The sequence below is a fragment of the Xenopus laevis genome, chromosome 4S, assembly GCF_017654675.1.
Source record: "Xenopus laevis strain J_2021 chromosome 4S, Xenopus_laevis_v10.1, whole genome shotgun sequence".
Lineage (NCBI taxonomy): Eukaryota > Metazoa > Chordata > Amphibia > Anura > Pipidae > Xenopus > Xenopus laevis.
In genome coordinates, this window is record NC_054378.1 from 64381531 (window position 1) to 64396790 (window position 15260).

General features: G+C 37.8%; 1 protein-coding gene across 1 annotated transcript in view; it reads right to left on the reverse strand.

Annotated features, from left to right (window-relative positions):
• Positions 1-10771, reverse strand: part of LOC108714981 (interleukin-31 receptor subunit alpha) — a 36570-nt gene extending 25799 nt beyond the window's left edge. Inside the window, exons 1-4 of the mRNA XM_041561348.1 lie at positions 10678-10771; positions 7489-7587; positions 5994-6272; positions 4761-4884 (exon numbers count right to left, since the gene is read on the reverse strand). Of these exons, the coding sequence (XP_041417282.1) occupies positions 4761-4884; positions 5994-6272; positions 7489-7558 (473 nt within the window). The 5' untranslated portion in view covers positions 7559-7587; positions 10678-10771. The remainder of the gene's footprint in view (positions 1-4760; positions 4885-5993; positions 6273-7488; positions 7588-10677) is intronic.
• Between the last annotated feature and the right edge of the window lie 4489 nt (positions 10772-15260).

Genomic DNA, 15260 nt, shown 5'->3' on the forward strand with positions numbered 1-15260 from the left:
ACTATTAACACCTTTACCACAAATCACATACTGGTTATCTTCATGCTTGGAAGTGCAGTTTCAATAGAACAAATATTTGCTAAATCAGCAATTGGCTTGAACGCAGGTAAGAACCAATGCTTTGCACATTTTATGCCCTTTTAATCCATTTACCTGTACATGCCTGGTAAAGTTATATCCTATCTTAATATCAGCCCTTAAAGGGATTTAAAGGCGAAAAAATAATATCCCATTTTTACTTTCTTTAATTAAAAGTCTGGAGGTTAATAGCTTGAACTATCTCCAATATACTTTAATAAAACATGTCTACCGTTTTTATAATGAACCTGACTGTATGCAGTGAAATTCCCCCTACGTTTTACTTGCTCTGACTGCTGAGGATAGGAAACTTCAGATGGCCCCTAACTGCTCTGCAGGGAAACAATCATACTTTCAAATGCCCCACCTTACTTCCCTGACCTTGAGCAGATACAGTATGTTTGTTTCCCTATAAAGCAGCCAGTGACTGTATAGAGATTTGTATCTTCAGACAAGATATTATTTGACTTGTGCTGTTTTGATCATTTATGACAATCCCTAAGCTTAGCCTCCCAACTGAAGCCCAGACTACACTGAGCATGTGCGTGGTCTTGGTCTTGCAAAGACGTTTAACATAAATCATTTGTTTAATTGGTTTCTGGTGCAGTAAGTTCATGTTTATGTTTAGTATACAAAATACAGCATTTCTAGCATTATTCTATTTTAGACTTTAGTTCCCTTTTAAGGACTGATACCGATAATACCAAAATAAATACACAAACTGCATTGTTGTAAGCAAATCATAAAATATGTGACATGTATTGGTTTCCTCAAATAACACAATTTAATATAAATGTAATGATAAACGCATCATTCTCTTTCCATCAAATAAAATCGTTATTTTAACCCATATTAATTATTTTGGACACTTATTAGTACAGTTTGCAGAAACAACACAATGGGCGTTTAAATTTTGTAAAAATATTACATTTACCATTTGAGCTAAGTTCAAAAATATTGATAAGATGCCCTGTTAGTTTTTGAACAGAAAGAAATATTGCATTTTAAGCCTTGTGTGATTACCCCATTAATAAGCTGCCATGTAGTAGAACTTGAAAGCAGGGCTCATTCACAATGCCCCACGCAAAATGCAAAAAAGGCCACCATGGGCTTTTTTTGCACTTTGCCCACTGTTTGAGCCATTGTGCAATTTGGAAGGAAAAATATCCAATGGCACACAGAACTGCTGCAAGCAAGGTAAACCTTGCACATTTAGGGGCTGATTCACTATGGGTCGAATATCGAGGGTTAATTAACCCTCGATATTCGACTAGGAATAGAAATCCTTCGACTTCGAATATCGAAGTCGAAGGATTTAGCGCATTAACGATTAAATCCTTCCCCGGGACCTTCCCCATAGGCTAACATTGACTTCGGTAGCTTTTATCTGCCGAACTAGGGGGTCGAAGTTTTTTTTAAAGAGACAGTACTTAGACTATCGAATGGTCGAATAGTCGAACGATTTTTAGTTCGAATCCTTCGATTCAAAGTCGTAGTCGAAGGTCGAAGTAGCCCATTCGATGGTCGAAGTAGCCCAAAAAAACCTTCGAAATTCGAAGTTTTTTTACTTCGAATCCTTCACTCGAATTTAGTGAATCAGCCCCTTAAGGTTTACCTTGCTTGCAGCAGTTCTGTGTGTCACTGGATTCTATTTTCCTTACTATGTTATTTGAGGCTGTCGAACGTCTACAATCGAGCAACGGACTTATCTACTCAAAGGAGGCATGGGTGTGCAAGAGCTGGTTGTAACACAACCATTGTGTGCAAATAGCCACTGATCTAGGGCTCTGTGGACTGTGCCTAGAATCAAGCACTGTTTTAAAGTAGGCTGTAAAGACAGGGCTGGGGTGCAGATCCTGACAGTACTATTTGCACAGTTTATGTCCACGTATATATATGGGTCTTGATAAAGGTCTTAGGAAAAGACCGAATCGTTGACCTGCTTTTAAACATGTATTTAATAAAAATTTAGATTTTTTATCTTTACAATGTTCCCAGTGTGCACCTTATTCTTTTGGATTTATATATATTTGTGTGCATCTGTTTTCATTCTTCTCAAATATATATTTTATTACCATGCTAAAGCATAAGACTGAGGGCACATGGAGCATTGGCTTAGATGCTCTCAGATTTCACTTTTTCTGCAGGCTGAGAGAAGTGGATCCACTCCCTTCTGCGGCTCCGTTTATCTGCACTGAAACGTACAGTTTCCACTTGAGTGCAGGTACAGGGAATGCAGATCGGCCCACAAAATGTGAAAGCAGACAGCTTCAGGATGATCTCTTCTCTGCTTCATACAACCGCACTCAAGTGCAAACTATACTTCTCAATGCAGACAAACGGAGCCCCGGAAGGGAGTGGATCCACTTCTCTCAGCCTGTAGAAAAAACACAGCCTGAGAGCAGTGGAGCCGATACTCCATGTGCCCTAAGCCTGTAAGTATCTTAAGGGTCGTGTACTAATATAAGTGATAAGTTGCACAGATACAGTTGCCCTTAGAAACCAATAAGCAATTAGTTTTGATCAATTTATCACCAGTTACAAAATTTAAATAAATATCTGACTATTAGCTATAGACAACTGCACTGGTTCCACGTAGCACCTATCTTAGATCAACCCCTTTATGTATTTAAGAAACTGAATTGGTGGTGGCAATAATTGCAAGTTGTAAAGTTCCTAAAGGTTTTAAATATCCAAGGCAGCATCTTCACAATACAGTAGTGCAGGTTTGCATGTATGTTTTTCCTTGATGATATTGAAAACATTACTGAATAAATTGGATCCTGGCATGAAAAGTCACCCAGCAAACAGGCCTTAGTATTGTTAAACCTGCATATCTGATGAGCTAGAAGCTCTCAAGCCATGATGATTAAATCTTTGTACTTAAAAAGGAAGTCATCTGTTGCAGCGGTTGAAAATTATCTAGGTTAAAAGTACTCAAAACAGGTTATATATAAAAAAAATGACAGCCAAGTGTTCAATATCATTTTAAACAATCTGCGTGGGAATATTCCATTTTTGCTGGTAGGAAGCATGTAGAAATGATACCACTTCTGTACATTTATAAAAGAACTAAACAGATTATTTACAAAGCAGGATCAGATATAATGTGTTATAGGGTGGGTTATGATAAAACATTTGAAATATTTAAGAGTCTTTATATATAAACTTTGTTCATACAGGGAAAATGTGTTTCTTTTCCTGTTGCAGTGACATTTGTTCACATTTGAATCGTGAATGTCTGAATGCAGGGCAATGCAACTTTTTATATGTAATGGGCCAATAATATCTCATACCTCATGTACAAGGTCCAGATTGTATTGAGATAACGATTTAAAAAAAAAAAGCACACTTTCCAAAATCAACCCTGTGTGTGCACTGAAAGGCTCATGCTGTGCATGTCCGTGCATTGAGATCATGCAGCAGAAGACAGCTAATTGTCCTTAAAGGAACAGTAACACCAAAAAATGAAAGTGTTTTCAGGGAATGACAATATTATGTATTGTTGAATTGCAGTGGTAAAACTGGTAGTGGTTAGGGGCTGAAATTGACCTTCAGATTTCAGCAGGCTGATTTTGGTCCCATCTAGCCCTAGCCTTAGCCATGGCTCTGCAATTACATCACATGCAGTACTGTGTTGCGAGCATGTCCTGTAATTACTTATTGGAGTAGTATCAGCATGCATTGGCATATAATACCAAAGATATAACACATCAACATATGACACAGGATAAACAATTATAAACACAGTATGTATGTATTAACACAGGACAGCTATAAAAATGTGAGTGTCAATCACAGGGAGAAATGTCTTTCTCATTACTCTATGAATTAGCCTACTCTGTCTATAAATACTTTTTGTTTCCCCTTTGTTCATATAAACCTTATGATCTGTAATTTGTTTTGTCCAGTCAATTAAAGAAAGATCAACTTTTAGGGGAGCACATTAGGAAAGATTCCAAGCTACTCTCCAGTGTGACATGTACAAAACATGCAAGTTAAAATGTGCATGCTATAGCATAGCCACAATATTTTTATGTCAAATATTCTTAGTATCTTTGCATGGAATCTAAAATATAAATTTCATATTGGCAATATATTGACAGATTTATGAACCATGTTGTTTTCATACTACAAAATTAATTCCTTGGAACTGATGGCAGAACTAATACATTTCTGCTAAATTTGACAACAGGATCCCCTGGGGTTCAGTTATAATGACCGCCTAATGCATATACAACTAAAGGTGGCCATACATGTGCAGAGTAAAGCTGCCGATATCGGTCTTTTAGACCAAAAAGCTTATCTGCCCGTGTATTGGGACTTCCGATTGGTGTTCCCGATCAATATCTGGCCACGATATCGATCAGGAAGGTTTGATTTTTTAGGCGATCAACCCGTCGGAGCCCATTGCTCCTCATTATAATCCGATCGTTTGGCCCTAGGGCCAATATAGCCCTGCCGTTGATGGGCATATCGGGGAAAGATCGCCAAACGAGCAGATCTTATAGTGTATGGCCATCTTAAATCAGTCACTGACCCATCAGATTTTCAAACCTATTTGGTTTGGAATATATTTCAACATGAGAGGGCATGATCCCTATATACAGTACCTACGTACATTTTCTGAACAAGGTCAATAAGCAGATATACACATAATATGATTAATTTGACACACATACTTTTTGATGTGCACTGTATATTCAGTGCTTATATATGTATCCCATCCTTTTTTCAGAGTACAGGTCATTATGCTAGAATTTTCACCAGATGAACAAGTTAAATTAATGGCAGGATCGGGGGGATCTGCAAGAAAGACCACACTGTTGTTACTTCATATATACAAAAAAATTGTTTGGAGCATAAAAGGCATAATCTACACCTTTTTTTTAAAAGCATATTGAAAGCACATGGGCATTTACCCTGACGTATCCAAGAATTTGTAACAATGTTCTAATACGTATCTACATTATTATATAATATATAGCATAGCTTATTACTACTTTTATAAGTGACACGTGGATCCCTAAAATACAGTAGGCATATTTAGAATGGATGTTGTCTCATTATCACTTAGACAATCCTCTTATAAAAATATGATAAAGGAAATCTAGCTAAATAAACAAAATACAGAAATTTAAGACATAACTATACAACAATACAACATACAACTATACAACAAGCTATACTTTCTCTTCTCAAATTTCCCATGGCATTTGCTCCACCCAAGATAATGTCCTCTGAGCCAGTGCACATAATTCTTGGAGGCAGACTGGTAAAACTAGTTTAGAATTGTATTACTAATAAAATAGCAATAGCAAATAAAAGAAACAATTGTGCTTCCTCCTTCAGCATTAAAAGTAGGAAAGGAATAAATGTATTATTTCCTTAACTGAGCTTCAGCACCACAGATACCATATCATTACTTTAGAGGGTTACAACCTTTTACCTATTTGTCAATTTTATCATTTTGTAACAGTAATTGCTGTGATAGACATACATTTCCTCCTACCTGAAAAGCTTTATTGTATTGCATTACTGTAAAAAAGAGGAAGGAAAATAAACTGGGTTTTCCCAGAGGCGTATAGTGAAAAATGTAGAAGGAAATATCAGTTTCTAAATTTAGGATGAGATTGTTCAGAAACAACATATAGTAGTATGGGGAATGTACACTGCAGAATAGTCAAATGACCTTCCTGCACATGCTATCCAAATAGCAATATATATATAAAAGTGTGTGACTGATGTACTGTGCATGGCAGGGGGCCGTGCAGTAGTGTTTAGAGCAAAATTCACTGACGTATAAGACTTGTGAATGCATGGCGAACCCTTGCTATTTTATTAATGTGGAAGTAAAAACATTTTGGGGCACAAAATTTTTTTTATCAAGCTAGGTTAAAAAACAGAATACTTACACCCAACTTTTAAATCTTTCCAGCATATTGCATGATTTCTTCCATTGCAGCTGATAGAGCAGTAGATAGAGTAAGATTGCCTGACATTATAGAGATGAATGCCAGCTGATGTCCGATTCATCCAGTCGGTTTTAACAGATTTGTTATTTAGCAAAACTGATATTGTGCCTGGTTTTCGACAGTCTTTCATTTCAGATACACAAGTTACAGAAACATTTGTTCTCATTGGGACAACCAAAGAAGGTTTAACGATGACCTGTCCAGAACAATTAATGAAGCCTATAGAAAAGAATCAGACAATTTCATATGTTACTTCTGGTTCACAAGTTTTATAGTACAGTATCTATAGTTCTACTAGGTAGCAGTTATGTAATATCTATTTTCTGGCCTAGTAATCAATACAAATGCAAAATATGGTTGCTGAACACTCTGAGGGTTGGAAACAGATGGTGCACCATAGAACTGTCATAAGTAGGGGAAATGTTAAGAAAAAGGCTAATTCCAATCAGTTTCAAAAATACAGGAGCATAAATAAACAGCTTTGTAGCACATTGTTTTCTGTGCAAAAATGCATAACGATTAATCAAACTGAGGTATTTCAATGGTACTAACATCATCTAGGTCACACTGTCTTATTATGCAAACAAGTAAGATAGCAATTGTATTAATTAAGTGCAGTCAACAGGGTTATTGTAATCCAACAAGTTAATAATGGGTACTACACAAGCAATACTACCCTTTCTCTCTGTGCTTAAATGTAACTGTAGCAGTACTGGCTTCTCAGTTGACAGACACAGCCATTCATTCTTTCATATACTGAGTATTAAGTATCAAGTGTTTCAATTTTGGAATAGAATTATATTATAAACTACAGACAAATGTGGGTACTGTCACATTTTGTCCTCAACACTTTTGGTTCATCTTGCTTAGGCTTCAAACTCACTCATAGCATGCTTACATGCATATTTCACTCTTCTCTATCCTCTGTGTTTCCTTTTGTTTGAAATAAAGGTGTATAAGCAGAAGTCCTGGAATAGGAGCTTGAACAAGCGAGAAGGTATTGGGATAAGAACACAATTAATTAATTATAAATCAGCTAAAGGAGAAAAGGAGATGTGGACTCATTTACCAAAAACAATCAAAGTTTTGCATTCATTGTTCTTCTTGCAGCTGGCTGTTGATCATTGGAAGGTTGCTCTGGATCACTTTACAGGTAAAGATTTGCCCCATAGGTGGTTGGGCAGGAGAGCATAAGCATCAGAATTATAATGGGTATCTGTTAATGGCATCCATGTCAGTGGCTTGGTGCAAATTTTGCTACCGGGCCCCTAGGTCTTCAGTTACTGATTAATGTTATTTTCAATCAAGCCGCAAAAAGGGTACATGAGGGAAGTGTCAGGCAGAAAAGAAATGAAAGCAGTGAGCAGTCAGATTACTAATATTATTATACATATTATCAATAACTGAAATGCTTATTATGAATGATTTCACATACCTTCAGAAGATCTGAGTGTTAGCATGTGTACTATCCATGCTGTTCTCCATACATAGGACATATTTCCCATATTTGCAGCCTTTAAATAATGTTTTTATGCTGTAGGTTACAATAATATAATATTAGTTTTACTTAAAGCAGTAGTTCACTTTATAACTTTCGGCATGATGTAGGCAGTGGTATCCTAAAGTAATTTGCAACTGGCCTTCATTTTGTATGATTTGTGAGGGGGGTTGTGCAGCTGTCAGGCTTGGGATTTTCAAAGTTACATGGTTGCTAGTTTGAAGGTCAAAGTAGAAGATGAATAGTTTAGGGATTGAAAAGAAAGATATCCATAAGATGAACAAGTTATATACTAAATCTGATCTGTGGTTACAAGGATAATACTTTCTGCTGCAAATCAGAAAGACACAGAACAGGAAGGATAATTATTCAAAAAACCATAAAAACTAAAGATGGAACAGTTGCTCACACAATAGACCTATATCATTCTAAATGTAATTACAAATGAATTTAATAAAGCAAAAACAAAGAACATAAATACAGGGGAAGGGATGTGAGTGGGCATTCGAGTGGGCACAAGAACAGTGGTTTTGTTTAAAGAAACAAGGTTCCTCCAATGTAGTGAAGGAGAACAATGGCCGTAACAAAACTAGGATGGGGTATGGACTAAGGTTGGGGTAATGTCTCCAGCTGCAAGTAATAGGAGAGAGACACTAAGGGGCACATTTACTATGGGTCGAATATTGAGGGTTAATTAACCCTCAAAATTCGACCATCGAAGTTAAATCCTTCTACTTCGAATATCGAAGTCGAAGGATTTACCGCATTTCATTTGATCGAACGATCGAAGGAAAAATCGTTCAATCGAACGATTAAATCCTTCGATCAGAAATTACTTAGAAAGCCTATGGGGAAGGTCCCCATAGGCTAACATTGGTGCTCGGTAGGTTTTAGGTGGCGAAGTAGGTGGTCGAAGTTTTTTTAAAGAGAGAGTACTTCGACTATCGAATGGTCGAATGGTCGAATGGTCGAATAGTCGAACGATTTTTAGTTTGAATCATTCGATTTGAAGTCGAAGGTCGAAGTAGCCAATTCGAGGGTCGAAGTAGCCAAAAAAATACTTAGAAATTCGAAGTATTTTTCATTCTAATCCTTCACTCGAGCTAAGTAAATGTGCCCCTAGGTGAGCGTAGGATATGTAGGTTCTCAATTTTTATAAAGGGGTGGTAACTGGAGCTTAAGAACACAGTGCTTTAAAAATGGAGTGGTGAGGGAAGCAGAGAGACTGAACTTTCTATACCATTGTGATCTGTTGGAAGATGTGGCAAGAAATATTTTAGGAAGGATTAAAGTGCAAAATGGATGAAAAGAAGAAGAATAAACATGCTTACGAATGAAAGTTACAAGTTGCTTAGTTTTTCAGGTTGTTCACTGATCATGGCAGACAGTCCAATGCCTTGCACCTTGTCTGTGTCTTCTCCAACTGCATTGTGAACTGTCATTTTCCTAGCACTTGTTAAATATCAGCACTAAGGAAATGATAGAACTAGTGCAATATCCCCTAACATTAGTGTCTCTGAATAAATAAGCAGCCCTCAATTTTACGCCACTGTTGCTCACTCTAATGATCCAGCACAGCTTTGTCCATTATTTAGCCTAGTATATAGACTTTGCTAAGTATGATGCACTACACCACCCACTGACAATTTCTGCTAATTACTGAGTGAAAATTAGGACTTTAAAGCATGGCTAAAGTTCCATATATAAAATACAGTTTGGTCTCAGAGAACAGGGACATTATTCAACTTGGCTAATAAAGGGTATGGACTTGGAGCAAGTTGTAAGAAGCATGTGGCCAAAGTTACTGTTGTGCAGTGTATCTATCTGCCCTCCTGTTTTTGGTTTCCTGACAGCATGCAAACTTTAGTTATCTGATAAGCTGATATGCTAGTGAGCAGAAATCAGAGAGAGAGAGAGAGAGAGCGTGTTCCCAAATGTTCAAGTATTATGCTTTGCCAACAAATGTCAGACTACTTTCACAATTATAAACTTTGTCCCATCTTCAACTTCCTCAGTTACCCCATACTAGTTTCCAAACAGCCATTCTCCCTAGTTCCCCCAAATAATATTACATTTCCTCATGTCTGATAACCGCCCCACATCCACACATAAGACAATCTCTATTATGAAGTATTATTCACAAGCAACATTATACCAGGACATACTTACTGTTACCCCAAACCTCATAGTGCCCATAAAACAGGCCTTTTCATAATTCTAGGCTGTAGTACACTGATCTAAAAGCACATACTTTTCAAGTTCTGATCTATGATCTGGGGGCACCTGAACTTTTGTTCTTCTAAAAATACATTTGCCATTCCAGAGCACCATATTACATCCGTTGTACTACCTGAAACTTGAAGCATGCATGACTTTTAGAGCTGTCACTGAAATGATTGCCTTGGAAATGTGCAGATTCAGCGAGTCTCAATCCAGACCCCTTACACTCAACCATAACCTCTACTCACCTAGGGAACTGACTTGCATGTCTGGAAAATACAATAGCTGTGAGCACTTTCAAAAAACTGGAAATTACCCACTGACAATAATAAGGTTGATGGCAGTGCACACACCATGATAAATGTTCCATGACTTTAGGGTTGGATTAACTGTTTCTTCAGCACTGCATATACATCTGTTCATTTGAAGTTGTGCACACTGCCAGTTATTGTGGGTAGGCTCCTCACTGTCACAGACTCAATAAAGTGAAGCCACTACAGTTTTTCTCATTAAAAAAAAATGCTAAATGTTGCATTCTGCACTAAAAAGTACATTGCAAATGATATTGAAAAAATCTTCTGGATATTTTTAATTTTACAAAAAAAAGCTATTTTTCTGTGCCCTTAATCAAACGGTAATATTAAATGTAGTATTCACAAATATACTGTACATGTACATGATAATGCACAGAAAAGCATGACGTAAAAACAAAAAAAATAATACATCTTTCTGAACTGAAAGAGTTTATCTCTGTATATACCTGTTGTAGAATTTCATATTTCATGTTGCTTACAGCTGTGTCAAGGTTGAAATATTACAGGATAACAGACTTCAGGTTAACTTCATTTTAATTTAGTTTTAAGTTGTTAATTATTTTGAAATAGTATATATTTTTTTTAATCCTACCTTCATGCGGTGCTTTCCTCTGCTTCTTGCTCTTGGCATCTTTAAAATCTGAAGTGAGAAAAAAAACCCTTGTCTGCTTATCACTGTTCACACGAGAGCACACGCCTACCTGCTGCTCAATGCTATGATAAATCTAGGACACAGAAAGAAAGGCATGCAAATTTAGTGGGTTGGTTTATACTCAGAATGCAACCCCTGATGAATGTGGTTTAGTCTAGATGGTCTTCAGTCTCTATCAAGCTAATGATGGCTGCTTTGTTTCTGTGGCATAAAGCATTTTTCGTTATGTTTGATTGTCAAAAGTGGAAAAGGTCAATGGTATTGTAATTCTTTGCTGTGAAACAAGCTTTAATGGCAACAGCTTCTGGCAAGTTTAGTCAAATTATTTTTTTTTTGTTAAATAAGACCCTATACTATACCTGGCAACATTACCATATTTTTTTTTACAATTCATGTTTGCAAAGTTGCTTAGCTGGGTTTATATTGGACAAATCAGTTACTTGCAGCCTCAAAAATACATTTAAACTATATATTTGTTATTACATTGTTATAACTATAGGAAGTGCATCTAAGGCATGGAAAGGATGTATCCGGTAATTCTGTATCATACAGGAGACTGAATTGGCGCATGTTTGCTAGCAGCAGATATGCAGGTGCCTGATAAACAACCTAATAGGCAAGTTTAGCCCAATTGTTTTTTGTTTTTTTGGTCTGTTAAATAAGACCTTACAGTATTCGTTAAAACGTGTGAAATACCTGGCAACATTACAATATCTGGGAAATAGTACCCACTTTTTTTTTACAATTCGTTTGCAAAGACGCTTATTCATTTTCATATTTCATATTGGACAAATCAGTTACTCGCAGCCTCGAACAGGATATCTGTGATTAAACTGTTATGACTTTAGTCATGCACAGTTGGATATCTAGGGCATTAAGGCAAGGAAAGGATGTATTTGTTAATTGTGTATCATACAGGAGACTGAATTGGAGCATCGTAGCTAGCAGCAGATATGTAGATGCATGATAAACAACCTAAGAGGCAGCTCTAACGCATGTGCTATATAGGGGGGTAATATTCAAATATCTTTCTTACCTGCCTGCTACCAAATCATTCCCACAAAACAACATGAGTTATGTTGAAATCCTGCCAGAGGCTTTAAAGGGGTAGTTCACCTTTAAGTTAACTTTTAGTATGTTATAGAATGGTCAGTTCTAAGCCACTTTTCTATTGGTCTTAATTATTTATTTCCTTTAGTATAGTTGGTAATTTTGGACCCTATCAACCATATTTCTGAATCTGCAAACTAGAGAGCTGCTAAATTGTCTCAGAATGTCGTTCTCTACATCATACTAAAAGTGAACTCAAATGTGAACAACCCCTTAAAGTCTCCTTTAAGTCTCAGTTTTCAGACTGCCATACACAGAAAACATGGAGTGACTAATTCACTGGTATAAATGTATCTAGAATCAGAGCAATAAGGCATGACAAAGCTAATTTTTATAACTGTTCTTTGATGGAAAGGAAGAAGATACAGTTATATTACTAACAGGAAATGCATCTATTTTAGAATTTCGTTTGTACTCTTGACTAAAAGAAAATACATTCATTAATCTGACCACCAGAAATGACAAGCAGTAAAAATTGTACACAACTCCGCAATTTATAGTGCAAAATAATAAATTCACTTTATAGTACACTGTTTTCTTATTTTAGTTTGAGAAAATATATCAGGCCACCTACTTAATACATAGGCAGGGGCGATCCTGGCCCCTCCACCGCCTGAGGCAGCAGTTGCTGCAGCCCCCCTCCCTGTGCGCTTACCTTTTTGTGCCTAAGGGGTCCAGGGCGGCAGAGAGGGCCAGTACGCTAGCGCAGAGAGTCTAACTGCGCTCTCTGCGCTAGATGAGCCGAATTTCCGAATTATGGTCGCTATTATCCAGATGTTCTAGTACCTGTACTAGAACTTCTAAATTACAAATGTTTTTTTTTAATTCATTCTGGGTTGTTTGAAAGCACTAGATCCAACAGAGCACTCATCTTAGTTTTGCCCTCAACAATCTTTGATATGATGGTGTCATGTAGAACATTTCTATTTGTAAGAATTGTTACTAATTGAATTGTTACTGTTAGCTGTGCTAGAAGTATTCTATCTCTAGTAAATGTCTGGGTAATTAAAATACCCCATTAATTAGACTTGCCCCAACCATGCAGCCCTTTCTATTTGCAAAAGCCTCTTCCCTTACATGAGGTGATCTGTAGCATATTCCTACGTATTCCTATAAATGTGTCTGTCACCTTACAATCTGTGAAAAATTCAACCCATAAGGCATCAGCCTTCATATTCTCCTCCATAACTTCTTCTTAATTCTGAGTTTCAAATCATGCTTAATGTGCAGTCATACCCCTCCTCCTATTCTATTTCCCCTATCCCATCAACATCATTGAGGTGCAGCCCATCCCTGGCCTATAGTCAATGAAAAAAAACAAAGCCCTTCTACCAACAACAGTCTCTTAGCAATGATTTAATCTGCCTTGCTCCCTCTGCCTTCCTAATGTAGCATGTGGCGTGGGTAATATTCATGAGATAAGTTCCTGGGATTCCTTAACTTTGCACCTAGATTTGTAAAATACATTTAAGGAATTCCCCACTTCCTCTTGCTTTGTTATTATGTACCATGACTGCTGGGTCTTCCCCAGCACTTCCATATAATCTGACCACTCGTTCTATCACACCCAAGACCCATTAACATGTGGGCAAAAGGAGCATCTGCCTAGGGCCCATTGATTTAGGGGGCCCACACTGACTTGCAAGGTTTCCTTTTCTGTACCTGCTCTGTGTCTGGGCTCCTGCCTCCCTTCCCCTCCCGCTGGTCCTGCCACAGCCAGTGCCAAATGGAACAAGGGGGATAAGCAGGAGTCTATATTGTAAGTATCTCCCTATTCCCGTCGCATTGGGAGATTATATTCATGGTATATCAGCGGAGTGCCAGGAGAGTGAGGTATGGAACTACACATTCTGACGTTCGCTAGCCGGCTCTTGTAGTTGTATGAAGCACAGAGGGCAATAGAACCACATGGGTTGGGTTATGGACAGCCATGTGGGCAGCAACATTGTGATAAGCCGGAAATGTATTTACAAAATAGGGTTATGGTGCTATATGTTGTGCAGTTAGTGGCCAGACACTTCTTTTTGTGTGACAAGGAATCGTCATGCGTATTTTTTTATATTGTTATTTATACCCACGTAAAAGATGTGAAAAGTATGGCAGCGTTTATTCACATTAACACGTTTGGGGTGACTCCAGTTCATTTCATTATCTGGCAGCTCAAGAGTTTGGTGTAGGTTAAAATCTAAGCATGAGATTGGAATGGAGATGTGCAACTGCAAATACCCACTCCCAATGGCTGAAGGCAGGAGGCATTTAAAGGGAAACTGGATGTGTAAAAATAACTACTGTGTGTTTAAAAATAGGGATGTCGCGGACTGTTCGGCGGCGAACTCGTTCGCGCGAACATCGGCTGTTCGCGTCCGCCGCAAGTTCGCGAACGTCGCGCGACGTTCGCCAATAGGCGTTCGCGTCAAAAGCGTTCGACCATTCGACCATTCGATCGCTAAAATCGAACGATTTTCGTTCGATTCGAACGAAAATCGTTCGATCGAACGATTAAAATCCTTCGATCGTTCGAATCGAACGATTTTCGGATGTTCGAAGTTCGCGAACTGTTCGCGAACTGTTCGCATTTTTTGCCGGTGTTCGCGAACGGCGTTCGCGAACACATTATCGGCGGTTCGCTACATCCCTATTTAAAAAGACACAAAAATTGGAAGATAGATTGATCAGCCTAGAAAGGTATTAATACTCAGAGTGATGCTTGGGTTACTGATCTGCTTTATTCCAGCTTGGGACTGTAATACATGTGCTGCCTGAGACCTGTTTTAGCATTTTCTTCCTCTAGCAAATGCCTGTTCACAAATCACAAACTCTAATTTTAGGATCAAAACATTACAGTTTTTAAAATTCTAAAATTGGTTATTTCTTAACAAAAGCTGACAAGAGGTCATCCATTCAAATTAGAAGAAAGGATGATTTGGCTAAATATTGGGAATGGTTTTTTTTACAGTGAGAGCTGTGAAGATGTGGAATTCTCTCCCTGAATCAGTGGTACAGGCTGATATATTAGATAGCTGTAAGAAGGGGTTGGATTGCTTTTAAGCAAGTGAGGGAATAAAGTGTAATGGAAGATAGCTCATAGTACAAGTTGACCCAGGGACTAGTGTGATTGCCATTTTGAATCTGGAAGTATTTTTTTCCCCTCTGAGGCAAATTGTAGAGGATTCAAAAGGGTTGTTTGCCTTTCTCTGGATCAACTAGCAGTTAGTCAGGTTATATATAGACTTAAGGTTGAACTTGATGGACGTGTGTCTTTTTTCAACCTAACTTACTATGTTAAATGTCCACCATCCAGATCTACTACCCGCCCGCACTCTGCACACCTTCCACAGCACTGTTCTGCACACTCACCTGGGTCCCAGCCAGGCACCTCTTCTAATCTGAATCCATCACCCCTTTAGTGAGTT